Raw genomic sequence first — 27152 nt, 5'->3', positions numbered from 1 at the left:
AGGATTTTTCATTGGAGAACATGGTGGGCTGATTAGGCTTCTATTAGATTACATTCATTTCACATCTATGTGCAATTCTCCCGTAAATTGGTCTTTAAAATATATACATATATATTTAAAGATATTAGAAATATATATTTAAATATATTTAAAATATATATATTTAAAGACACAGGGCTCTTGGTATGTTGCCCAGGCTGGTCTTGAACTCCTGGGCTCAAGTGATCCTCCCGCCTTGGCCTCCCAAAGTGCATTACATCCGTCTTTGTGCCCTACCCTCTGGCTGGTAGGTTTTCAGAAATATTATCTAAGGTAGTTGAATCCGAGCTGCCTGTCTCTCTCACCAACCCCCCCTCACGTGTCCACTGCTCACACACAGCAGCCGGAAATGACACATTGAAGTGAGTCACCGATGCGGCTGTGAGTCACCCTGTAATTGGGGAAAGTTCTGTCCTGGTAGGTCATGCAGCCCCTTGCATTTCTGCTCCTAAATCTACTGAACACATTGGAAACCACTCTGTCCTCGTCTGAGTCTCTCTCCCCCACTCCGTCCTTTTGGTCCCCTGAAGGAGGCTGAAATTGAATGGTCAATTTCCATCAAGGGGAGAAAGACGAGGACAAGAGGGGCGCGAGGGGCTCGGGTGGCCACAAGGTGGCAGTGTGGGCTCCATCACGCTGGATGTCCTGAGGGGTGTGTGCCAGTCAAGTGGCCGGACTTCCTGAGATACGGTGACACAGACCAGAAAGAAACACTAGGAGCAAGTTTACATAATATTATTTTCCTTAATAGTTCTCTTTCTCTCTAACAAGCACACAAGGGCAAGGATATGATAAATATTCAGGTACACCCCTCCCCACCAAGAGACTGGGGGGTGAGGAGCTGGGCACACATCTGACCTTTCTTCCTCTATTCCTATAAAAATAAAAGGAAGCAGAAATCTGCTTCAATGAGTAAACAAGTCACCTACACTCCAAAATAACCCATGCACACTGTTTCTGGGGAGGGAGACAGCCAGGCCAGGAGGGTTGGGCCACGTGATGGGGGACATTCACTCTGCCATGTGCAGCACCCCTGTACTGGGGAGGGGTGGCCAGTGCCAGAATGGACTCTGAGATGAAAGGGTGCTTCTTCCATTGGCCTTTGGCCTGTCACCAGCCTCCTCCACAGTGGCAGACAGTACAAGAGTTATGGCAATGTGACTGAAACAGAAATAGTTTCTACTAGGCACACAAAAGCTCCTGTAAGCCCCATAGTTCCGTCCTGCAAAAGGCCTCAGTGGGAACCAGGTCTGCAGACCTGAGTGGGCAGAGAGAGAGGCGGAAGCAGGTGCCCCAGATGGTCCCACAGTCGTCACTGTCTGGTTTGGAGACCTTAAAGGAGTTGTGCTTCAAACTTCTCTCCCAGGGTTCCAGGTGGAGACTAGGGATTTTGACCTAAATGTCCTCCAAGGAGAGGCCGAGGTCTTGGAGACAGATCTGGGTTACCATCTTTTAACAAAAGGCAAATGTCTTCTCTTCCTCCAGAAAGAGTCATTAACACTAAAATTCTTTTCTTCGGAGTTTCTTCTTTCCCGATGCATCTCCAGTTTTGTCCCAGATGAAGGCGTCTTTCCCCAGGGTCAAGGTTCCATCACTTGGCCCATGAAAAGGACTGTTCCTGAGGATGGAAGAACCGTGGGAGTTGAGAAGCGGAAGGAGTGGGACAGCTCATCGGGCTGGATGTGGGTGGAAGGACTGAGATCTGGGCAGATGAGTGAGCTGTCTGGAGTCTCAGCTGCCTGAGTGACAGAGCAGGGATGGTGGCCCGGCACTGTCTGTGGGTGATAAAAGGTGGCCTCCTCTTGGGACAGGAAGCAGGGTAGGGTTATGGATTCTCTGCCCAGAGCCCTCTCAGGGGTAGAGAGATGTCTGCATCTGTCGGGACTAGTTCCTAAGAGAAAGGATGGGTGGGAGGATGTGGAACATGATGGGTTCCAGGCTCACCTGTGGGGTTGTGCCGGACCACAAAGAGGAAGGGTCTGTCCATGATGATCTCCTCAGGCGCCATCCGGGCTGAGACTATGACAGCTGCAAGAGAAGGGACAATGCCTTAGAACAGAGGGATGCTGGCACTGGCACCCCCCACCATTTTTCTTAAGAGACAGGGTCTCCCTCTGTTGCCCAGGCTGGAGTGCAGTGGTGCCTTCGTGGCTCACGGCAGCCTCGAACTCCTGGGCTCAAGTGATCCTCCCACCTCAGTCTCCCAAGTAGCTGGGGCTATAGGTGCATGCCACCATGCCTGGCTATTTTTTTTTCTAATTTTTATAGAGACAGGGTCTCCTTATGCTGCCCAGGCTGGTCTCAAATGCCTGGGCTTAAGTGATCCTCCTGCCTCAGCCTCCCAAAGTGCTGGGATTACAGGTGTGAGCCTCTGAGCCCAGCTGGAAGTTGTTTTCCTGAATATGAACCTTAAAAGTTTAGGGACATCCTCTGAGACCTGGTTTCCTCCAGGAGCTTGGTAGCAATGGATCAGCTCTTCCCTTACACACATTTATCTAAATCCTTTAAGGGCTTATTGATAAGCTCTTTCTTTTCTTTTCTCTCTCTCTCTCTCTCTCTCTCTCTCTCTCTCTCTCTCTCTCTCTCTCTTACTTCAGAGTTGCGTTCTATTGCCCAGTCTGGGGTGCAGCAGTGTGATATCGGCTCACTGCAACCTCTGCCTCCTGGATTCAAGTGATTCTCCTGCCTCAGCCTCCCGAGTAGCTGGGACCACAGGCACACGCCACCAGGCCTGGCTAATTTTTGTATTTTTAGTAGAGACAGGGTTTTGCCATGTTGGCCAGGCTGGTCTCGAATTCCTGACCTCAAGTGATCCACCCGCCTTGGTTCCCCAAAGCGCTGGGATTACAGGTGTGAGCCACCACGCCCAGCCTGATAAGCACATTTCTTAAGTTTACTTCCCACTGTGGGAACAACTTGGGTTTTCCTTTAGGAGGCCTTTTCACAGTCAGGGAACTTAGGAGCCATCAGGTGAGGAAACAGGGTTCCATGGTCCCAAGCCTGTTTTCCAGGCTGAGAAACAGGTGGGGAACGGGTGATGGCTGAGCACAGACAGAGCCGCTCTGTGCAGAGAGATCTGTGTGGAGAGGGATGCGGGGTCCTTCCTGGGTCTGGGGACCAGTTATCCTGAAGGGTGATGGAGGTGACAGGCCCATGGAGCCTCACCTGAGCCAGACTCACCTGTGGATGAGGAGGCCACCGTGCCACTCTCGTTCACCTCGATCTTCACTTTCTGCAGCGCTTGCGCAACGTGGAGAGGCTCTTGGTCTGAAACAGATGTGGATACAGGATTAGATCAGCTGCCACTCTCAAGGAGAGGTTCCTTTTTCCTCTTAGGGGCCCCCGCACTCCACTGGGGTAAGAAAAAGCAAAGGAAGGTCCTCTTACTTGAAAGACTCGTGAAGTCCGCCTGAAATTGTCTGAACATGTCGGTCATTCCCAGGTTCTCTAGGGGCTTCCTGAGGTCAACTTCGGTCTCCAGGGAGAACCTGCGGATAGCAGTAAGAGGCTGCTCAAGCTGGGGTCCCCTTTGGCTGGCAGCCTGCACCTTTCCCCGTCCCCTACCAGGTGTCCCCCAAATCAAGTGGCCAGAATAGGAATGGAGGTGAAGGTTGGAGAGGGAGGCCTGGTCCTCTCCCTTCTTTCCTTCCCTTCCCTTCCCTCCCTCCCTCCCTTCCTCTTCCTCTTCCTCTTCCTTTCCTTTCCTTTCCTTTCTTTTCCTTTCCTTTCCTTTCCTTTCCTTCCCTTTCCTTTCCTTTTTTTCTTTTCTTTTTCTTTTTTCTTTTTTGAGACGGAGTCTCATTCTGTCACCCAGGCTGGAGTGCAGTGGCGCGATCTCGGCTCACTGCAAGCTCCGCTGCCTCCCGGGTTCACGCCATTCTCCTGCCTCAGCCTCCTGAGAAGCTGGGACTACAGGAGCCCGCCACCATGCCCGGCTAATTTTTTTTTTGTATTTTTAGTAGAGACAGGGTTTCACCATGTTCACCAGGATGGTCTCGATCTCCTGACCTCATGATCCACCCGCCTAGGCCTCCCAAAGTGCTGGGATTACAGGCGTGAGCCACAGGGCCCGGCCTTCTTTTCTTTTCTTTCTTTTTTTTTTTTGAAACAGAGTCTTGCTCTGTCCCCCAGGCTGGTGTGCAGTGGTGTGATCTCAGCTCATTGCAGCCTCCGCCTCCCGGGTTCAAGCAATTCTCGTGTCTCAGCCTCCCGAGTAGCTGGGCTCATAGGCGCTTGCCACCATGGCCGGCTAATTTTTGTATTTTTAGTAGAGACAGGATTTCACCATGTTGGCCAGTCTGGTCTTGAACTCCTGGCCTCAAGTGATCCACCCGTCTTGGCCTCCCCAAATGCTGAGATTACAGGCATGAGCCACAGCGGCCAGCCGGCCTTGTTCTTTTTCTAAAGCTGTTTACAAAGTCCTCCTTATTGCTGGAAATCCTAATATTCATGAACATTCTTCTGCAATCTCCCCACCCCCTCCCACCTATGACTAATTACTTTCCTCAAATAAGACAGTAGTTTCAGCATAATTTTATTCAGCCTGGCTGGGGCGGGGGAAGCTAAGGGCAAATTCTCCTGCAAGGATGTTGGAACAAAAATCTGTTCTGCAGATTGTGTTTCTGAGAGCTAACGCTGAAGAGGACCCAAGCAGGGGGCCTTTGAGCACTCTCTGCTTCTCACTAGGGCACGACTAATTACGATTTTTATGAGCCGAGGGGTGGGTGGGGAAAGAGGAAGAGAGAGGATGCAAGTGAGAGAGCATGCACCAGCTAACCAACTACATTCTCTTCTTTCCCCAAGCCTGGCATTGTAGCATCTGGAAATTTGGGATGAGCGTGGTGGGAGGCTTCCCTATAATTCTGGAGTTCCCCAGCCCCAGCCTTCTTCTGCAGAAGGATTTCGAAAAATCTCTTTGCTTCCTTCTGCAGAAGGATTTCGAAAAATCTGCTTTCTTGGAACCCCAGGTAGAAGCTGCGCTTTGAGCTGCTCTGTCTTTGGAAGTGATTTCTTTTGTCTGGATGTTGACTTGAAAGGGTGGGGGATAGGAGTGCTGGTGGGGCCACCTTAAGTAGATGTGGACTGATTGGGCCCCTACCTCCCTCATTTCTCTGGCTCTCCTTTTGGGGGCTTTTGCTGAGTATTCTGGGGGGATAGTCAATGTGGAGGTGTGGTCGGGAAGAGCTGTCCCCTGCCCTCCAGCAGAAACAGGGGGAGGGATGATTGCAAGACTCCTAATCAAACCCAGGCTACAGTTTCCCATCAGCCTCCCACACATGCATGTCCCTGCCCTGCAAACGTCACAGATCGGGGAAATTCAACCTGGGGGGCAGCGACTTTGGGGAGCCTGGAGAGAGGGGTGGGTGGGTGGGTGGGAGAGATAGCGGTTGTGACTTACTTGGGCAGAACCAGGAGGCGGGGCAGCCTGGTCATGTTGCCTTTCCAGTGGCTGATGAGCTGGGCACTCAGAATGTTGGTGAGGGCAGAGAGAGGCACCTGCTTTTCATAAGGGGCAGCAATGAACATGCTGAGGGTGTTTCCGTGGTAGGGCAGTTCCAGGATGTCGTAGTAATGGCCATCGGGCGTGGTGAACTCGGCTGTGAAGACACCAAGATGGCTCGTTGGAAAGGGCTCCAGCTCTCGCTGACAGCAACCCAGCACTGGATTTTCACCTAGTTCTCCTGGCTTCTCCGCTTTTTCTGGAAGCCAGGCTCTCTCTCCCTCTTGGCTTTTGGAGATCCCCTGTTCACTGCTCCCCTATTCAGTATTTTAATTTCTATTTCCCTTCTCTTCTGCCAATTCAGTATCTTCTAGTTTCTTTCTCTCTCTCTCTCTCTCTCTCTCTCTCTCTCTCTCTCTCTCTCTCTCCGTCTCTCTCTCTGTGTGTCTGTAAGAAACAGGGTCTCACTCTGTCACACAGACTGGAGTGTGGTGCAGTGGTGCAATCATAGCTCACTGCAGCCTCCGAATCCTGGTTCAAATGTTTCTCCCACCTCAGCTTCTGTTTTTTGTTTGTTTGTTTGTTTGTTTTGAGGAGTCTCACTCTGTCACCCAGGCTGGAGTGCAATGGCGCAATCTCAGCTCACTGCAACCTCCCCCTCCCCGGTTCAATCGATTCTCCCACCTCAGCCTCCCGAGTAGCTGGGATTACAGGCACCTGCCATCATGCCCAGCTAATTTTTGTATTTTTGTAGAGATGGGGTTTCACCATGTTGGCCAGGCTGGTCTTGAACTCCTGACCTCAGGTCATCCACCCGCCTGGACCTCCCAAAGTGCTGGGAATGCAGGCGTGAGACAACGCGCCTGGCCTCACCTCAGCTTCTTGAGTAGATTACAGATACATGTCACCAAGCCTGGCTAATTAAAAAAATTTTTTTTTGTAGAGGCAGGGTCTTGCTATGTTGCCCAGGCTGGTCTTCAACTTCTGGCCTCAAGCAATCCCCCTTCTTAGCCTCCCAAAGTGCTGGGATTATAGGCGTGAGCCACCGCGCCAGGCCTTCTCTGTCTCTTTTGGCCTTCTTTCACTTCCATTTCCCTCACACCCAACCACCAATTCATCCCAGTCCTCATCCTTTTTTTATTTTATTTAATTTTTTTGAGACGGAGTTTCACTCTTTCGCCCAGGCTGGGGTGAAGTGGCTCAATTTTGTTCGGCTCACTGCAACTCCCACCTCCCAAGCTCAAGTGATTCTCCTGCCTCAGCCTCCCGAGTAGCTGGGATTACAGGCACGTGCCACCACGCCTGGCTAATTTTTGCATTTTTAGTAGAGATGGGGTTTCACCGTGTTGGCCAGGTTGGTCTCAAACTCCTGACCTCAGGTGATCCACCCACTTTGGCCTCCCAAAGTGCTGGGATTACAGGCGTGAGCCACCGCACCTGGAGTCCTCATCCCCTTAACCTCAACTCCCCCAGCAGGATTTCTCATCCCCAGGTAGTCACACCAGCAATACATGAAGAGGAGACCCTGGAGTCAGGTGGACAAATGTGGCCCTGAGGGAATTTCTGGATTTCAGCTTCATTCTTCATGGGGTAAACCTCCTGTCTTCTGTTCCCATTATCCTGATGTCTCCTGCTTGGAGAATCTTTGTCAAAGCTGGAGTATATTCTAGGGTCTCTCCTCCCTTAAAGGGGAGCATTCCCTGTCGGAGGGCGACAATTTGGGCATTCCTTGGGATACCCCAGGAATGAGATGCAGTTGCTGTGGGCTGTGGGGAAGGGGCTCTTGGACTTACTATAGTTGAACTTGTTGGTCTGAGCCATCATGGGCACAGAGACAGTGCTGCCATCTGATTTGTGGAAGAGGCGGCGGTGGGTGCTGGAGTCGGGGAAGGGAGTCTTCCAGTGGCCGTTGAAGTAGAGGGCGTTCACCAGCACCAGCCGTGTCAGCTGGTCCACGGCTCCTTTCCCAAGCAAGTCACTGATCATCCCTGTGGGAAAACCAACGATCAGGAAGATCAGGAAGTTAGACAGCTTTTGTTGTTGTTGTTGTTTTGAGATGGAGTCTCGCTCTGTCACCAGGCTGGAGTGCAGTGGCGCGATCTTGGCTCACCGCAACCTCCGTCTCCTGGGTTCAAGTGATTCTCCTGCCTCAGCCTACTGAATAACTGGGATTACGTGCACCCGCCACCATGCCTGGCTAATTTTTGTATTTTTAGTAGAGATGGGGTTTCATCATGTTGGTCAGGCTGGTCTCAAACTCCTGACCTCATGATCCACCTGCCTCGGCCTCCCAAAGTGCTGGGATTATAGGTGTGAGCCACCATGCCCGGCTGAAGTTAGACAAATTTTTTTTTTTTTTTTTTTTTTGAGACAGAGTCTTGCACTCTCACCCAGGCTGGAATGCAATGGCGCGATCTGGGCTCACTGCAAGCTCCGCCTCCCGGGTTCATGCCATTCCCCTGCCTCAGCCTCCCGAGTAGCTGCAACTACAGGCGCCCACCACCACACCCAGCTAATTTTTTGTATTTTTTAGTAGAGATGGGGTTTCACCGTGTTAGTCAGGATGGTCTCAATCTCATGACCTTATGATCCGCCCACCTCAGCCACCCAAAGTGCTGGGATTACAGGCGTGAGCCACTGCGCCCGGCCTAGACAAAATTTTCAAGCCTTTTAGATGTTTCCCAGAGTTCACAGTCCTCAACTGGATGTATGTCAAAGGGCTGCAGTCAGGGGTTTAAATGAACCCATCTAGTTCCTTTTTTTTTTTTTTTTTTGGAGACAAAGTCTTGCTCTGTCACCCAGGCTGGAGTGCAGTGGCATGATCTCAGCTCACTGCAGCCTCCGCCTCCCGGGTTCAAATGATTCTTGAGCCTCATCCTCCTGAGCAGCTGGGATTATAGGCAGGCGCCAACACACCTGGCTAATTCTTTGTATTTTTGATAGAGACAGGGTTTCATTATGTTGGCCAGGCTGGTCTCGAACTTCTGTGCTCAGGCAATCTGCCCGCCCCGGCCTCCCAAAATGCTAGGATTAGAGGTGTGAGCCACCGTGCCCAGCCTAAGATTTGGTTCTTAAAGCATCCAGCCCTCTGTCCATAGAGAATAGAATGCTGAAAAGGAGCGTTGTTTAGGATATGTGGATTTGGTTTTTGTTTGTTTTTTTAGAGATGAGGTCTTGTTCTGTGGCCCAGGCTGGAGTGCAGTGTTGCAAACATAGCTCAATGCAGCCTTGAACTCCTGGACTCAAGTGATCCTCCCACCTCAGCCTCCCAAGTGGCTGGGACTACAGGTGTGCACCACCATGCCCGGCTGGTTTTTAAATTTTTTGTAGAGATGGGGTCTTGTTATGTTGGCCAGGCTAGTCTCAAACTCCAGACCTCAAGCCATCCTCTCGCCTAGACCTCCCAAAGTGTTGGGCTGGGATTACAGGTGTGAACTACTGCACCCAACTGGGATATATGGATTTGTTTCCAAATTCCCTTTCTCTTGAGGCCCCGGGGAACGGGCTTCCTTTCCCTGCCTGCTCACCTTTTGTGTGTGTCTTCACCCAGTCGTTGATGATGAATCTGGCTCTCTCTGCCTCTGAAAAGTCCACCTGCTTGACCGTACTCCGGAACAGCCTGAAGAAGTGGGGCATGAAGCCCTGGACCAGCTTCAGATCCCGCTGGACAAAGATCGCGTCTGTGGTGCTGATCTCATCCTTGTTCCACGGCCCCAAGAGCTCCTTGTACAGATGCCGGAGGGCGGGAGCCATGCCCTTGTCTGTGCAGGGGCAGAGAGGAGAAGACATGTCAGGCTCGTGCTGAATCGAGGGTTCCCAGCCGAGCCCACTTCCCCCACAAGAGGCTCCACCCTGATGAATGGGGGCTACCGTGCTTTCCCAGGGCTCTCTGGAGGGAGATTTCATTCCAGGACAAAATCTCTTTTCTGTATCTCTTCCTTTCTTCAAACGTCTCAGATCCCAACCCTCTCTTTGGGCTAGAATATTTTTCTCTGTTCTTAAGTTATGAACCCTAAATATTTTCTTCCTGTTTTTTTTTTTGAGATAGAGTTTTGCTCTTGTCTCGCAGGCTGGAGTGCAATGACGTGATCTCAGCTCACTGCAACCTCCACCTCCTGGATGAACCCTAAATATTTTCTTTCTTCCTTTTTTTTTTTTTTTTTCCAGACAGGGCCTCCCTTTGTTGTCCAGGCTGAAGTGCAGTGGTGCAATCATAGCTCACTGCAGCCTCCAGTTCCTGGGCTCAAGCCATCCTCCCACCTCAGCCTCCTAAGTAGCTGGGACTACAGGTATGTGCCACCACATCTGGCTAATTTTTAAATTTTTTGTAGAGGCAGGGGTCTCGCTGTTGCTCAGTCTGGTCGCAAACTTCTGGCCTCAAGTGATCCTCCTGCCTCAACCTTCCAAAATGCTGAGATTACAGTCATAAGCCACCTTGCCTGACCTTAGTTTTTTTCTTTTCTTAATTTTTTTTTTTTTTTTTTTGAGACAGAGTCTCACTCTGTCGCCCAGGCTGGAGTGCAGTGGTGCGATATCAGCTCACTGCAACCTCCACCTCCCGAGTTCAAGCGATTCTTGTGCCTCAACTTCCTGAGTAACTGGTATTACAGGTGTACACCATCACATCGGACTAATTTTTATACTTTTAGTAGATACGTGGTTTCACCGTATTGCCCAGGCTGGCCTCGAACTCCTAGCCTCAAGTGATCCTCCTACCTCAATCTCCCAAAGTGCTGAGATTACAGATACGAGGCACTATGACTGGCCTTAGATTTTTTTTCTTATAGTGATGACTGTGCTAAGCATTTCACAAGTGTAATTCCATGAATTCTTTTTTTTTTTTTTTCAAGACAGAGTCTCGCTCTGTTGCCCAGGCTGGAGTGCAGTGGCACGGTCTCGGCTCACTGCAAGCTCCACCTCCCAAGTTCACACCATTCTCCTGCCTCAGCCTGCTGAGTAGCTGGGACTACAGGCGCTTGCCACCATGCCTGGCTAATTTTTTTGTATTTTTAGTAGACACGGGGTTTTACCATGTTAGCCAGGATGATCTCAATCTCCTGACCTCCTGATCTGCCCGCCTCAGCCTCTCAAAATGCTGAGATTACAGGCGTGAGCCACCGTGCCCGGCCCATGAATTCTTTAGGACAGCCCTCTGTGGTTGGTATTTTTATGATCCTCATTTAATAGATGGGCAAACTGAGGCTTAATGAGGTTAAGATCATGCGGTGGTGAATAAGCGGTAAATCCACTGGCCAGACACCCTTGGCAATTCAAGGGTCCAGTGACTTGGGGTGTAGTGGGAAGAAGATGGGGTGGCCCCTGCAGCACAGCTGTATGGGGCTTGGCTCGGCTAAGCCAGAGCCAGCCTTTCCTTGGCTTCTGGTTGGTCTATTTTGCATGCCTCCCACCTCCCCCAGTGTCCCGTGGCTCACCATCAATCTTGAATCCCATGGCCGCTTGGATCTGCTGCCGGGTTTCTCCTCCCGTTGTCAGCTGGAGCATGGCCAACACCGAGGCCACCCCATAGGGTGAGAAAACCACGTTGCGGTCTTTGGAGGCCTGCGCCACCTGCTGAAACACCCTAACCCCGAAGTCTGAGGCCAGGTGGGCCACGTAGGATGGGGGATGGTGCACAGTGGACCCTTCACCAAAGACGAAGGCCAGGCCCAGGACTAGGCAGGCGAGGGCTGGAGACATCTGCATCCTAGAGCAATGGAAAGAGGGCTGGTGAAGGAATCTTTCTGGAAGACAGGCGGGAGGGGAGGGGAGCTGGCCAGCTGTGGGCCCTGCTCTTCTTGTTTCCTGCAAGCAGGTGGTGGGTGAACACTAGGGCAAGGTGCAGGAACAGACCATGACACATTCAGATTCTTAGCCCGTCCCACTCCATCTCACTCAGACTGACTTATCCCCGGGCAGTGGCAGGGAGTCTTTGGCCATCTTGCCCTACGGGAATCTTGGAATCCAGTCCATCTGCCTTCCCTCTGTGTCCCGCTGCCTTTGCAGCACAGGGGGGATTTAGCCCAGGCTCAATTATCAATTATCACATCTTTGATTTGCATGAGCCTTTACATTTGCTTTCTTTTCCTTCCTTCCTTCCTTCCTTCCTTCCTTCCTTCCTTCCTTCCTTCCTTCCTTCCTTCCTTCTCTCTCTCTTTCTTTCCTTCCTCTTTCTCTTTCTCTCTCTTTCTCTCTTTCTTCCTTCCTTCCTTCCTTTCATTCATTTTTTGAGACAGAGTCTTGCTCCGTCATCCAGGCTGGGTGCAATGGCTCAATCTTGGCTCACTGCAGCCTCTGCCTCCCTGGCTCAAGCAATCCTCCCACCTCAGCCTCCCAATTAGCTGGGAATACAGGCACACCAGCACGCCCAGCTAATTTTTGTATTTTTTTTTTGGGAGAACAGGGTTTTGCCATGTTGCCCAGGCTGGTCTCAAACTCCTGGGCTCAAGTTATCTGCCTGCCTCAGCCTCACAAAGTCCTGGGATTACAGGCATGAGCCACAGTGCCTGGCCTTAATTCTCTTATAATGCTTTCCCAGTGATTGTTTCATTCAAGTTAGCAGGTATGAGGTGGGAAATGGGTAAGTGTCTTGATGCAGAGAGACCGAGAGAGTCAAGGTTCTTGTTTCTGGGTGATGGGGTTGTTGATGGGGCCTGACCATCCTCCCTGCTCTCCTGCAGTCACCCCAGGATAGGGTCGACTCAAGGCTGCAGGTCTGAGAAAAAGAAAATAGAGGAATAGCGGGGGATGATGGAGGGAGGGGACTCTGGGGAGACAAGTTCTCTGCCTTACTTCTAAGCCCGAAGTAAGAGGTTGGAGGGAGTTTGCTTTTCTCCTACCTGAAGTTCTCAGAGGTGCTTTGCGATTGGCGGTTCGACCTGCCCTGGCGGCGGCTGCTGAGCTGCAGGAATTCAGTTGCTGGAGGGGGGCGTGTGGCTCTTCTTGACAGTGCTCTTGGCCCTGCAGCCAGACACAGCTGTGCTCCTCCGTGGGCCGCTGCCTCCTTTTATACCAGATGTGGGCAGGAAATAGATGAACTCATACTCCAGCCCCACCCACTCGCTGGCTCTGGGAGTCCGTCTGAACAGCCAGCGGGGCCCCCTTCCCTCGACACCTCCCTCTCCCGGACTTGCTGAGGCATGTGTGTGTGTGTGTGTGTGCGTGCTGCTCTGTGTGTGTACGTGTGTAAGAGGGTTCAGGAACAATTAAGCAAACCCCAATAGCCTTGGCCTGAGGACCTCGCTTGACCCTTCTGCCCTCTGCCTGTGTCTGTCTCTCCCGGATGTCCTGCCAGGTTGACCGTCTGCCATACCGGGTGACCCAAAAAGCCCAGGACCCCTAGTGTTCAGCTTGGAGAAAAAAAACCAGCTCATGTTGCCTGCTTTTCCTTTGGAGAACCAGGTCACTGTGGAGTTATCAAAGATAACCTCCATCAAAATGTGGATGTTTTTCCCCCGGGGCTGTCCACCCGGTGCCCCGGGCCACCTCCAGGAAACAGCGCCCCTCCCTCCTCCTGGGCCTAGCCCAGCAGCCACAGGGCATGCAGCCAGCCACGTGATTGTCTAGGTTTTGTCTGTCTAGGACTTTGGTCCAACAGAGGACTCTTGGTCTTTCCCTCATCCCCGCCATGTGCCCAGCCGCCTCCGATGATACATGGCTGACTCCCCCACGTGTCCAGACTCTCTCCGTGCCCCTGAGGGCTCTCTTGTGTCAACAACCTTGTCTGACTGGGGTTGGAGGTGTGCTGGGTGGGGCGGTGGTGGCTGAACGGGACCAGGGGTTGTTACCATGGTAAAGGCTTGGCAAGGAAACAGGAGACCAACGTGTAAGTTTCACTTCTTCGAGCTGCCCGCTAGGACTTGGGGCAGCTGGTGCTTTATCCTCTTCCTCCAGAAACAGACACGAGGGGAAGAGGGATAGAAGCAGAGTGTCAATTCACGGCGGGTTTGCAGGGTGTGCTTCTAGGGCAAGGGGGTGAGGGGAAGAAGAGTGACTGATAGATTCTGAGCAGCAGTGGTCCTCAACGTTTTTGGCACCAGGGACCGGTTTCATGGAAGACAATTTTTTCACAGACCAGGGTGGGATGCTTTCAGGATGATTCAAGTGCATTACATTTATTGTGTGCTTTATTTCTGTTATTATTACGTTGTAACATATATAATGAAATAATTCCACAATTCACCATCGTGTAGAATCAGTGGGACCCCTGAGCTTGTTTTCCTGCAACTAGACGGTCCATCTGGGGTGATGGGAGACATGACAGATCATCAGGCATTCGATTCTCATAGGGAGCGTGCAACCTACATCCCTCACATGAACAGTTTAGAACAGGGTTCAAGCTCCTATGAGAATCTAATGCCGCCGCTGATCTGACAGGAGGCGGAGCTCAGGTGGTAATGCAAGCGATGGGGAGTGGCTGTAACTACAGATGAAATTTCATTCACCTGCCACTCACCTCCTGCTATGTAGCCTGGTTCCTAACAGGGCATTGACCAGTACCAGCCCCTGGCCCAGAGGTTGGGGACCTCTGCTGTAGAGGGTGGAAACTGGCTAGCCGTGGGTGAGCATGTAGGACTAGACTAGTGGATTTTGCTTTTCGGTTTTTTTTTTTTTTTTTTTTTTGAGATGGAGTCTTGTTTTGTTGCCCAGGCTGAGTGCAGTAGCACTATCTTGGCTCACTGCAATCTCCGCCTCCTGGGTTCCTGGGTTCAAGCGATTCTCCTGCCTCAGCCTCCCGAGTAGCTGGGATTACAGGTGCGCACTACCATGCCCGGCTAATTTTTGTATTTTAGTAGAGACGGGGTTTCAACATGTTGGTCAGGCTGGTCTCGAACTCCTGACCTTGTGATCCAGCTGCCTCAGCCTCCCAAAGTGCTGGGATTACAGGCATGAGCCACTGTGCCTGGCCGCATTTGGGGTTTTGACAGGGTCAGGCGCCCTTGGCCGTGTGGCCTAGATGTTGTGGATGTAAGGGTGGCCAGGGTGCTGCCCAGGGGGTCCTGTATCGGAGAGATGGCATACTTGGGGTCCACACACAGTTGAGTTTTGTGTAGATGGTGGGGTTTAATTGGGAGAATCCATGGAGACAGCTGGTAGCAGAGTCACAGGAAGTTTCAGTGGGTGGAAGCGTCGGATGTTTGTTTTGGATTTTTTCAGTAAACAGATACCAAGGGCAACCACTCTGAGCAGTCCTCCTGCTTTTTAATCTGCCTTAGGCTTTGTTTTCTCACAGCTGGCGGGCAAAGAGAGGAGAACTTCGGTCGGTCGGAAAGTTAGGCTCACAGACTCATTAGGAGAACTCTTCCTGTGAAACTGCCTCTTGTTTATGTCTTTTTCCTTTTCTTAGTTGTGGTTTGGAGTCCCTGAGAGTGTGGTTAGTGGTGAGGAAGAAGAAACTGCCTTGACCTCTTGGATGAAGACAAGTCCAGCCCCAAACCCATCTTTTATTTATTTATTTATTTATTTTTTTGAGACAGGGTCTCACTCTGTCACCAAGGCTGGAGTGCTGTGGTGTGATCATAGCTCACTGTAGACTTGAACTCCTGGGCTCAAGCAAGTAAGTACTAGGGACTACAGGCAAGCACCACCACGCCCAGCTAATGATTATTTTTTCTTATACAGACAGTCTTGCTATGTTGACCAGGCTGGTTTTGAACTCCTGGGCTGGAACAATCCTCTCACCTTTGCCTCCCAAAGTGTATAAGCCACCATGCTCAGTCGTCCCAAACTTATCTCTTGTCCTCAAAAGCACCCCAAGGTTGGGTATGGTGGCTCACACCTGTAATCCTAGCACTTTGGGAGGCTAAGGCGGGTGGATCACTTGAGGCCAGGAGTTCAAGACCAACCTGGCCAATATGGTGACACCCCATCTCTACTAAAAGTACAAAAATTAGCTAGGCATGGTGGTGCATGCCTGTAATCCCAGCTGCTTGGGAGGCTGAGGCAGGAGAATCTTTTGAACCTGGGAGGTGGAGGTTGCAGTGAGCCGAGATCATCCTATTGCACTCCAGCCTGGGTGACAGAGTAAGAATCCATCTCAAAAAAAAAAAAAAAAAGTACCCCCCAAGGCTTTGCTCTCTGACCTTAAGGATCAGAGGGGAACAGGGATCAGGGAGTACCAAGCCTCAAGGACTTGAAAGATCAATGGTTCTAGAAATAGCTAGATGTGGCCTCCTCAGGTGTCAATGCCGGCCTCTCCAGCCTGCAGCTTAGCCTCCATCCCTGCCTGTCATACCAGGAGCCATTGTCCCATACCTTGCCAGGTCTCTGCTATTTTCTGTGGACAGCCAGGGCTCTGCAGGAACAGTCACCAATTTAGTCCCCACTGATAGACTGGGTGGATGATCCTGATGCTGATCCAAAACAGACACCCCAGCTGGGTGTGGTGGCTCACACCTGTAATCCCAGTCTTTGGGGAGGCTGAGGCAGGAGGATTACTTGAGCCCAGGAATTTGAGCCAGACTGGGCAACACAGTGAGATCCTATCTCTACCAAAAAAAAAAAAAAAAAGAAAAACAAATTAACCCGTGTGCCTATGGTCCCAGCTACCTGGGAAGCTGAGGTAGGAGGATCACTTGAGCCTAGGAGCTCAAGGCTGCAGTGAGCTATGATCGCACCACTGCACTCCAGCCTGGGGGACAAAGAGAGACCTGTCTCAAAGGACAAGGCAAAGAGCAAAAAGGACATTCCATCCTTGGGCACGGGAGAGCTGGGGAACAGCTCTAGTCCTGATTGGGGTGGAGGGTGGAGAGCGTTTTACTTTGGACTTTGGACTCAGAAGTGACTGACTTACTAAGGGGTCTTTACCCAAATCGGTGGAAACTTGTAGGCATAAGGAGGATGTGAAGTTTCCGATTTCTCCCTTGACTCTGATGAGCTGGGGCTGCCTAGCTGCTCTAGAACCTGGACTTGGAGTGAAACCCCATCTCTATTTTAAAAAAATACAAAAATTAGCCGGGCATGGCGGCACGCACCTGTAGTCCCAGCTACTCGGGAGCCTGAGGTGGGAGAATCTTTTGAACCCGGGAGGTGGAGGTTGCAGTGAGCTGAGATTGCACCACCGCACTCCAGCTTCAGAGACAGAGCAAGATCGTCTCAAATAAATAACAAGATTGTCTCAAATAAATAAATAAATAAATAAATAAATAGAACCCAGACTTGGCCATGACCCCTGCCTCTACTTCATGCACGTGGCCCTGCCTTCTCTTGCCTGCCTTAGGCGCTGAGCCCTTCCATCCCAGGGTCCAGCTGCCTGCGGGCTGCTCCCCAGCTGACCCCTCAGAGTCTGACTCAAGGGGTTACCACTTTCCCCTTTTCCCCTGAATCCCAAGTTCTCTATTTCTTGATCCAATCCTTTCTTTCCAGCTTGGGCTCTTTTGTAAGGGGTCACACGGGCACAGAGAGAAAAGTCCGTGCTGTTGAAATAGCTAGATCTCTGGCTTCCGGAGGGTCAGAGATAAGAGAGTGAGTTACCAGGCTGTGGATTTCAGGGGAAAGTTCTGTTTCCAGCCTACTGGGAAAGATGTGTCCATCTGTCCCTGAGCAGGTGGTTCGTGACTGTAGATCACACTCAGATTTTCCGTGAGTGTCCCTCTGCCCCCCACCCACTGAGGGGCCCTGGGTGGACGCTGGCCTTCCCACCACCCATTGTCCCCTGACCTCCTGCCTTCTGGCCCGATCTCTGCTCTTCCTCTTTGCTTCTGTCTTCCCTGCTCTCTTTTTCACTTTCCTTTTCTCTCTCTGAGCCTCCTGCTGCCTGCTCTCTTCTCTCTGACCTCCTGCCTACCCTTTCTCCCCGAACCTGCCCTCCTGTCCCCTCTTCTCTGCTGCAGGAGGTTGCCCCCCATTTCTACTCTCTCTCTCTCTCTCTTTTCTGCTGTCTCTGACTCAGTCCTTCTGTCCCTCTGGAATCCCAGAATCCCATTTACAGTCAAATGCTCAGCTCCCGAGCCCTTCCGGTAGGGAAGAGAGCACTGCCCGTTACATAGGCTCCCAGGAATGTGGGGCCCGGCCTCCCCGATTCCTGGTGATTTCACTGGGAGAGCCGGGGGTGGAGAAGGCAGGGTCTTGCTAACAGCACTATTTCTGGCTTGGTTGCTCTCCAAACAACACAACTCCAAAAATAGCCTGTGTTTGGGCTCGGCTCTCTGCCCCTCTCTAGGAGGGAACCAGTACTAGGTGTCTCCACTGCCTTTTTTTTTTTTTTTTTTGAGATGGAGTCTTGCTCTCTTGCCCAGATTGGAGTGCCGTGGCATGATCTTGGCTCACTGCATCCTCTGCCTTCCAGGTTCAAGCAATTCTCCTGCCTCAGCCTCCCGAGTAGCTGGGATTATAGTCGTGCACCACCATGCCTGGCTAATTTTTGTATTTTTAGTAGAGACAGGTTTTACCATGTTGTCTAGGCTGGTCTCGATCTGCTGACCTCATTATCCACCCGCCTCGGCCTTCCAAAGTGCTGGGATTATAGGCGTGAGCCACTGTGCCTGGCCCTCCACTGCCTTTTATTTAAGATCGTGGCCCTGGGACAGCCTGTCCAGGGGCCCTTCCTTACCCTGGCTCTGTGCCTGTCTTCCCCCTCCTCTCCTGCTGTGTCCCCTCTCCCCTGCCAGCCCCTGGCTGGCCATTTCTCTTTAAATTCTCGAACACTCTAACTGGTGCTGCCTCACCCAATGTAGCCCTTGCTTGTCCACAATTGCATTTTTTTTTTTTTTTTTGAGTAGGGGCCACACTCTGTCGCCCAGGTAGGACTGCAGTGGCACAATCATGGCTCCCAGCCTTGGCACAATCATGACTCCTGCAGCCTTGACCTCCCAGGCTCAAGCGATCCTCCCATCTCAGCCTCCTGAGGAGTTGGTAGTTGGGACTACAGGTGTGCACCACCATGCCCCACTAATTTTTGTTTGTTTGTTTTGAGACAGAGTTTCACTCTTCTTGCCCAGGTTGGAGTATAATGCTGTGGTCTTAGTTCACTGCAACTTCTACCTCCCAGGCTCAAGTAATTCTCCTGCTTCAGCCTCCTAAGTAGCTGGGATTACAGGCACCTGCCACCACACCCAGCTGATTTTTGTATTTTTAGTAGAGATGGGGTTTCACTATTTTGGCCAGGCTGGTCTTGAACTCCTGACCTCAAGTGATCCGCCTTCCTCGGCCTCCCAAAGTGCTGGGATTACAGATGTGAGCCACCGTGCCCCGCCTAATTTTTTTTTTTTTTTCCCAGAGATGGGGGTCTCTCTATGTTGCCCAGGCTAGTCTCAAACTCCTGGGCTAAAGATTGGAGTGCAGTGGTGCCATTTCAGCTTACTGCAGCCTCTACTTCCCAGGCTCAAGTGATCCTCCTGCCTCAGCCTCCCAGTAGCTAGGACCACAGGCATACACCACCACGCCTGGCTAAGTTTTTGTATTTTTGGTAGAGACGGGGTTTCGCCATGTTGCTCAGACTGTTCTTGAACTCCTGAGCTCAAATGATCCACCTGCCTCAGCCTCCCAAAGTGCTGAGATTACAGGTATGAGCCACCGTGCCTGGCCCTGACCTAGTTCTTCTAATTTATAAGCAAGGGCACTTAGGTCCGGAGAGGTCCACTGTGCTTGAAGCCACACAGTGACTACACCATAAATGAAAGAATAGTGTTCATTGGATCAGGCGGACCCGGCCGCTAGTTAGGGATCTGACATTGGCTATGTGACTAGGTAAAACTTAATCTCTTCTCCTTCTCTTCCCCCTCCTCCTCCCGTCCTCCTCCCCCTCCCCCTCCCTCCCTTCTTTCCTTCCCTATAATTGAGGGATCATAGCCTCAGTATTCTTATTTGTAAAAGATAGATAACGATTCCCATCTTTCAAGGTTGCAATGAGAATTACATAAAACATCGTCTGCCAAATGTCCGATACATTCTAGGTTCTCCCTGGTGGCAGCTGCTCTTGGTGGGCGGCAGAGCCAGGACAGGAACCCAGACAGCCTGAGCTGTCCGTTTTGATATAATGCAAGCTCCTTGCGGGATGGATGTTTTTGGTGTTTGTTTTTACGTCTCTCAGCATTTAGCGGAGCGTGGGCCTTAAATGCCTCGAAAGTGGACTGGCTGCTTACCCGAGGGGATGCCTGGCAGCCCCACTCATCCATTTCATACCAGATCCTTCTGCTGTCTCCCTAGTCCTAACATACTCCCACTGGCTGACTTTACAGGTTTCAGATCCCAGGAAGATATTCCCCTCTGGGCTGCAGGTCATGGGTGTACCCCACTGCTGTTCCAAGTGTATCCTTATCTTCCGGGCATACCAGAGAGGAGGGGGACTTGATTTACCAAAATAGAGCTGAGCTTGACCCACTCTTCCAGGCTAGGCCCCTGCAGCCCCCATCTCCCATCTCTTATCGATTCCCCATGACACCTATAATGCTTTAATCACTTTAAAAAATGTGTGTTCTACCATAGCCAATTTTATCTTTTTTTTTTTTTTTTTTTTTTTGGAGACAGAGTCTCCTTCAGTCACCCAAGCTGGAGTGCAGTGACACGATCTTGGCTCACTGCAACCTCCACCCCATGGTTCAAGCGATTCTCGTGCCTCAGCCTCCTAAGTAGCAGGGACTACAGGCCTGCACTACCATGCCTGACTAATTTTTGGATTTTTAGTAGAGACAGGGTTTCACCATGTTGGCCAGGCTGGTCTCAAACTCCCGAGCTCAACTGATCTTCCCACCTCAGCCTTCCAAAGTGCTGGGTTTACAGGCATGAGCCACCACGCCCGGCCAATTCTTTTTTTTTTTTTTTTTTTTAAGATAGGGTCTCACTTTGTTGCCCAGGTTGGAGTGCAGTTGTGTGATCACGGTTCACTGAAGCCTCCAACTCCTGGGCTCAAACAATCCTCTCACCTCAGCCTCCTGAGGAGCTGGGACCACAAGCATGCACCATCCCACTCAGCTAATTTTTAGCTTTAATCACTTTTATACATTTGCATTCTCCCTTCTCTTACAGTTATTTCTGTATTTAAACTTATGTGGCCATCAAAGTGTCTTATTTCCTGAGGGCGCTCAGTGCTGGGCCTTTTGTAATGTGGGTATTCCAAATGTCCTTTCACCATCAGGCAAGAATGAGGCTCCCCGGCCGGCCGGCCGGGTGCAGTGGCTCACGCCTGTAATCCCAACACTTTGGGAAGCCAAGGTGGCAGGATCGCTTTAGGCCAGGAGTTCGAGACCAGCCTGGGCAACACAGGGAGACCCCCACCTCTACAAAAAATAAATAAATGAGTCAAGCATGGTGGCATGCGCCTGTAGTCCCAGATACTTGGGAGGCTGAGACAGGAGAGTCGCTTGAGTCCAGGAGTTTGAGGCTTGCAGTGAGTCATAATTGCATTGCTGCACTCCAGCCTGGGCAACAGAGCGAGACTGTCTCAAAAATAAAATAAAATAAAATAAAATAAAATAAAATAAAGTAAAATAAAATAAAATGAAAAATAAATAAATAAATAAATAAAATTAAAAAAAAAAAAAAGGAACATGCCTCCAATGTGGTCACCAAGGGGAATTTCAACGGCAGGGAATGGTGCAGCACCGGGCTTCTGGGGTAGATGTGGCCATGGAGCCAATTACGTCAGGCTGATGAGGCAGTGCAGGCCTGCAGGGCGCCTCCGGGCCACTGGCCAGATTCCATCCCTCCATCCACTTCTCTTTACCCACGTATGTGGCTTATCTGACTCTGATTCACTTTCGTTCATCTTTACCAGAACTTGCTCCTCATTCTCTACATTCTTGTGTCTCTCTTATGCCTTTCTCTGGATACATTCTGCTTTTTGTTGTTGTTCCTGTTTGTTTTGAGAAAGGTTCTTGCTCTGTCACCCAGACTGGAGTGCGGTGGCGCGATCATGGCTCACTGCAGCCACCACCACCTGGGCTCAAGCCATCCTCCTGCCTCAGCCTCCTAAGTAGCTGGGACTGCAGGCGCACACCACCAGGCCTGGCTAATTTAAAACATTTTTTTTAGAAATGGGGTCTCACTAGGCTGGGAGCGGTGGCTCACACCTGTAATCCCAGCACTTTGGGAGGCTGAGATGGGTGGATCATGAGGTCAGGAGTTTGAGACCAGCCTGGCCAATATGGTGAAACCCCATCTCTACTAAAAATACAAAAATTAGCCAGGTGTGGTGATGCATGCCTGTAGTCCCAGCTACTTGGGAGGGCTAAGGCAGGAGAATTGCTTGAACCTGGGAGGTGGAGGTTACAGTGAGCCGAGATCTTGCCACTGCACTCCAACCTGGGCAACATAGCAAGAATCCATCTCAAAAAAAAAAAAGAAGAAAAAGAAATTGGGTCTCACTATATTGCCCAGGCTAGTCTTGAACTCCTGGGCTCAAGTGATCCTCTCACCTCTGCCTCCTGAGTCGCTGGAACTATAGGCTCGCACCACCATGCCTGGCTTGGACACAAAAGTTCTTTTTCTAGTCTCCATTCTGGCTCTGGATATGACTATATGACTGAGCGCCTACTGAGTTGGGCAGGTGTCCAGAGAGACGGTGACCCAAGGTCACTGGGGGATGGGTAGGGGTGGAGGTCCCAGGGATGAAGCCGTCTGGCTGATACAGAGCAGATGGAATTCACCGTGGGACGCCAGCATGCCCAGAGTCACTGGCCATTGTTATCTCCCCAGCTTCCCCTCCATATGGGAGCAGGCTTCTTGCATGTCTCTTCATCTGAGTCACCCTGGGCTCCCTCAGCTGTCCTCACCACTGTCATGCAGCTGGGCTGCTGGATTGCTTGGATCTGTCTGGGCCCAGAGCCCATCCCAGAACCCCTTGTGTAGGTTTGTGGCCGGAGGGCTGGGAGAGCAGTGAGGTGTGGGAGAGAAGGGGAGCAGGGACCCTGGCCTAGACCGGGGAGACATGGGATGGCTGCCTCCTGCCTTCCTCCAACACAGCCAGTGACAGCACGGAGTGGCATCTTAGGGTCTTTTCTGGGATGGTTGTTATGGGACCTTCACAGATGCATAGGACAGACACGCCTTGTCTCAGGAACTTGTGCAGTTGTCTCTGTCCTGAGCAACGCCCTCTACTCCAGTGCAGACTGAATGCCGCGTAGGAGGACTTTCCCAGGCTGCCCACACTCGGCTTCCTCCTTCTTTTTTTTGAGACAGTCTTGCTCTGTCACCCAGGTTGGAGTGCAATGGCGCAATCTCGGCTCACTGCACCATCCGCCTCCCGGGTTCAAGCAAGTCTCCTGCCTCAGCCTCTCGAGTAGCTGGGATTATAGGCCCACGCTAACTCACCCGGCTAATTTTTGTATTTTTAGTAGGGACGGGGTTGTGCCATGTTGGCCAGGCTGGTCTCGAACTCCTGACCTCAAGTGATCTGCCTGCCTTGGTCTCACAAAGTGCTGGGATTACAAGGGCGAGCCACCTCGCCTGGCTTCTCCCTGCTTGGACAGAGCGAGACTCCATCTCAAAAAAAAAAAAGGATTCAAATCCAACCTGCTACTGAGGAGCCCTTCGTGTTTGCTCTGGACACAGACTTCTCCTGTGGTCATGACCGTGACCATACAGCTCTGGCTCCAGTGAGCTGGGTGATCGTGAACAGGTTCTTTACCTTCTAGAACCCCAGTCTCTGGAGAAAGAGGCTGACAGGGCACATGTACAAGCAGGAAATTCTGGGCAACTCCCATTTCTCCTCTGAGTCTTAATTTTCTTTCCTGTAAAGTGGGAATAATGATGCCAATTCCATAACAGTGACATTCGGATTTCAATGGATGGTATGAATGAAAAGCCCAATTGCATCCATCCATAGAAAGTCATCAGTAGGTTGTAAAAATGGTGGCTGGGCGCGGTGGCTCTTCCTGTAATCCCAGCACTTTGGGAGGCCAAGGCGGGTGGATCACGAGGTCAGGAGATGGAGACCATTCTGGCCAACATGGTGAAACCCCATTTCTATACAAAAAAAAAAAAATTAGCCAGGCGTGGTGGCGGGCGCCTGTAGTCCCAGCTACTTGGGAGGCTGAGACAGGAGAATTGCTTGAGTCTAGGAGACGGAGGTTGCAATGAGGTGAGATTGCCCCACTGCACTCCAGCCTGGGTGACAGGGCGGAACTCTGTCTCCAAAAAAAAAAAAAAAGTAATTATTTTTAAAAAATACGTCTTTTCTTGAGCCCGTTGGTTTCCTGAGGGTCTCCTGTGCTAGAAGGGGGTTCACCAATGAGGCTCTTAGGTGACGAAACTCCAGACAGTCACCAGGTGGCGCTGCGCCAGGCCCTGCTTGGACAGGGAAGACCACCAAGGGCTGTGGCCTGTGTCTGGCACTGGCCTGTAAGAACTGTGGAAAAGGAGGCCCAACGAGGCCATTCATACCACAGTAAGAACTTGGATCTAGGCTGAGTGAGGTGGCTGACGCCTGTAATCCCAGCACTTTAGGAGGCTAAGACTGGAGGATCATTAGAGGCAGGGAGTTTGAGATCAGTCCGGCCAACATAGCCAGACCCTGTAGCTACAATATATTTATTAAAAAATCAGCTGGGTGCAGTGGTGCACACCTGTGGTCCCAGCTACTGGGGAGGCTGAGGCCAGGAGTTCAAGACCAGCCTAACCAACATGGTGAAACCCCGTTTCTACTAAAAATCCTAAAATTAGCTGGGCATGGTGGCACACGCCTGTAATCCTAGCTACTCGGGAGGCTGAGGCTTGGGAATTGCTTGAACCCAGGAGGCAGAGGTGGCAGTGAGCCGAGATCACACCATCATACTCCAGCCTAGGTGACAGAGCGGTCTCAAAATAAATAAATAAATAAATAATAAAAACAAATTAAAAAGACATGAAGCAAACAAAGAACTCGAATCCAAAGCTGACCCCTCCAGTCTGCAATCCTGATGCCTCCACTACTCCCAGGGCCCGAAGCCCCATCTGAGAGTTATGACATGCTCTCCCCCTGAGTCCCCTCCTGGGGGGCTCTGATGAGTCCCCTCTGTCCCCCCTCCCCCATCTGTGTCAGGAACTCCCGGGACTGTGTGAGTAATGGCTGATGCAGGCAGGACGAGTAACTGTTATTCACACAACAGCACTGCCTTCCCGGGTGCCTGGGGGAGGGAGCTGGGGCTGTTGGGGTGAGGGGGCGCTGAGGTGGCAGATATGAGGCAGCTAAGACTTGACAAAGGGCTCTGGGGCCCCTTCTGCTCTGGGTCTGGGAGGGCAGGATGATCTGGGCGTATTGAGCACCTCAGGGATCAGACTTGGGCTCTTTCCCAGAATCAGCACTCAGGCTAGGGGCTAAGACAGGAGAGGGGAGGCCATCGCCAACCCCACCGCATCTCCCCCTTCTCCCCACCTCGCAAAACCCCACAGGGAATGCCATGGGCAGGGGAGTTGGCACAGGTATGGGGCAGAACCACCCCCTGCCCTGTGATGACGTTGGAGGTTGGCCTCAACCGTTACCTGTCCATCTGAGCTCTTTGCCTTCCTCATTAGCTGGGAGGGTCTTGTAGCAAATGACAGGAGAACCCGATTTGGGAGTATGAAATTCAAAGTGGTAGGGTGTGTCCCCATCTGCGTGGAACTTGCTCCTCTGTCCAGTCTGGATTTGCTCCATGGACTCACACTGCTGCACTGCAGAGAGGAAGGACAACTTGCTTTTTCTTTTTGTTTCTTTTTTTTTGAGACAGAATTTCCCTCTGTCGCCCAGGCTGGAGTGCAGTGGCACGATCTCAGTTCACTGCAAACTCTGCCTCCCGGGTTCAAGTGATTCTCCTGCCTCAGCCTCCTAAGTAACTGGGATTATAGGCATGCACCATCACGCTCAGCTAATTTTGTATTTTTAGTAGAGATGAAGTTGATGGGGTTTTACTGTGTTGGTCAGGCTGGTCTCAAACTCAACCTCAAGTGATCCACCTGCCTCAGACTTCAGAAGTGCTGGGATTACAGGTGTGAAACACTGCGCCTGGCCAGCTTACTTTTTCTTTTATTGTTATTATTATTTTATTTTTGAGATGGAGTCTCCCTCTGTTGCCCAGGCTGGAATGCAGTGGCGCAATCTTGGCTCACTGCAACCTCCATCTCCCAGGTTTAAGCAATTCTTCTCTCTCAGCTTCCCGAGTAGCTGGAACTACATGCACGTGCCACCACGTCCAGCTAATTTTTTTATTTCTAGTAGAGACGGGGTTTCACCATATCAGTCAGGCTGGTCTCAAACTCCTAACCTCAGGTGATCCACTCGCCTCAGCCTCCCGAAGTGCTGGGATTACAGGCATGAGCCACTGCGTCCAGCTGGCTTGCTTTTTCTTTACAGTTCTTTCTCTCTCTCTTTCTCTTTTGACAAAGTCTTGCTCTGTCACCCAGGCTGGAGTGCAGTGGTGCAATCTCAGCTCACGGCAACCGCTGCCTCCCAGGTTTAAGTGATTCTCCTGCCTCAGCCTTCCAAATAGCCGGAATTACAGGCATGTGCCACCATGACCCGCTCTTTTTGGTATCTTTACTCGAGACAGGGTTTCACCATATTTTCCAGGGTGGTCTCAAACTCCTGGCCTCAATTGACCTGCCTGCCTTGGCCTCCCAAAGTGCTGGGATTCCACGTGTGAGCCACTGCGCCCGGCCTTCTTTAGAGTTTTAGAAGTCCCATTCCCCTAACTTCAGCAATAACAGGGCTAGTATATACAGAGCACTTGCTGTTTGTTTGCTAGGCCCTGTTTCATACCATTATTTTATTTCATTTTCATACAACTAAACTAAAAAAATGGGTATTGGGGACCAGGTGCATTGGCTCATGCCTATAATCCCAGCACTTTGGGAGGCCGAGGCAGGAGGATCGCTTGAGCTTGGGAGTTCGAGACCAGCCTGGGCAACATAGTAAGACACTGTCTCCACAAAAAACACAAATATATATATATACACACACACACACACCACACACACACACACACACATGTATATATGTATATATATGTGTGTGTATATGTGTGTGTGTATATATATATTCAAGCATGGTGGCCTGGGCCTGAAGTCCCATCCACAGTGAATACACTGCAGGCCCCTGCAGAAGGGGCCCCAAGGCCCTGACCCAGGAAGAATTCCAGCTTCCCTCTTCCTGCTTCAACCCTTTGCTGTGTTCGGCCCCCATCCTCTGCGCCAATGGTCAAGGTCCTGGCTGGTGGCCAGCCCTGTCTGGACAGGAGGAAACCGTTATGTGAGGGGTAGAACACGAAGTCCTCAAGAACAGAAATTCCAGCGGAAGGGAAACAATGCGTAGGGAATAGAGTCATCCCTACGGGGGCAAGGGAAGGGACAGGGCCTTCCTGCCCCAAGTGGGGTAAACAACCCAGGCCTGGGGAAGCCCACAGCAGCTAGCATCTTCCAGGCAGGGCTGGAGCGCTGGGTGAGGTGCCACCTTGGACCAGCTGGAAGAAATGTGTCCCTGCGCTGTTTTCTGGCCTTTCAAGGCTGATATGCTCCTATGGGGAGGAACAGGATTCCACTGCCAAAGTCAGGGGGATCAAGGGAAGAACTGGAGGAGGAATCAGCTAAAGAGGTTCCACTGTGGCTGAGGCCACGATGGCCATAGCCCTCAATGGCCAGTCAGCTGCTGGCCACCAAATAAGACCACCCTAGGTTTTTTTGTTTGTTTGTTTGTTTTCTATTTTTGTTTTGAGACAGGGTCTCTCTCTGTCATCCACGTTGGAGTTCAGAGGTATGATCACGGCTCACCGCAGCCTCAAGCTCTAGG

General features: G+C 51.3%; 1 protein-coding gene across 3 annotated transcripts; it reads right to left on the bottom strand.

The window, feature by feature from the left end:
- Positions 1-763: 763 nt before the first annotated feature.
- On the bottom strand, positions 764-12914 carry SERPINE1 (serpin family E member 1). 3 transcript variants are annotated; one of them, XM_077996533.1, is made up of 10 exons: positions 12316-12914; positions 10912-11183; positions 9007-9240; positions 7273-7467; positions 5438-5636; positions 3427-3527; positions 3220-3306; positions 1984-2067; positions 1635-1657; positions 764-1054 (listed from the first exon to the last, which is right to left on the bottom strand). In XM_077996533.1, the coding sequence occupies exons 2-10, from the start codon at positions 11180-11182 to the stop codon at positions 965-967; spliced, it is 1284 nt and encodes a 427-aa protein (XP_077852659.1). In that variant the 5' UTR covers position 11183; positions 12316-12914; the 3' UTR covers positions 764-964. The 3 variants fall into 3 exon arrangements, with proteins under 3 accessions (XP_077852659.1, XP_077852660.1, XP_001107647.1); XM_077996534.1 differs by lacking the exon at positions 764-1054 and having other exon boundaries at positions 1372-1657; positions 10912-11047; positions 11093-11183; positions 12316-12450; XM_001107647.5 differs by lacking the exon at positions 764-1054 and having other exon boundaries at positions 1372-1657.
- Between the last annotated feature and the right edge of the window lie 14238 nt (positions 12915-27152).

The sequence above is a fragment of the Macaca mulatta genome, chromosome 3 (genome assembly GCF_049350105.2).
Source record: "Macaca mulatta isolate MMU2019108-1 chromosome 3, T2T-MMU8v2.0, whole genome shotgun sequence".
Taxonomy (NCBI): Eukaryota; Metazoa; Chordata; class Mammalia; order Primates; family Cercopithecidae; genus Macaca; species Macaca mulatta.
Note: the sequence above shows the minus strand (reverse complement) of the source record. Positions and strands in the feature narration are given on the sequence as shown.

Coding starts and splice junctions, on each gene's coding strand:
- SERPINE1 (XM_077996533.1), bottom strand. CDS start 11,182: ATGCAGATGTCTCCAGCCCTCGCCTGCCTAGTCCTGGGCCTGGCCTTC. Junction 5,637..7,272: donor GACCAACAAGTTCAACTATA/GTAAGTCCAAGA, acceptor GTGTCTTCACAG/CCGAGTTCACCACGCCCGAT. Junction 3,528..5,437: donor CGCCTCCTGGTTCTGCCCAA/GTAAGTCACAAC, acceptor TGCTATCCGCAG/GTTCTCCCTGGAGACCGAAG.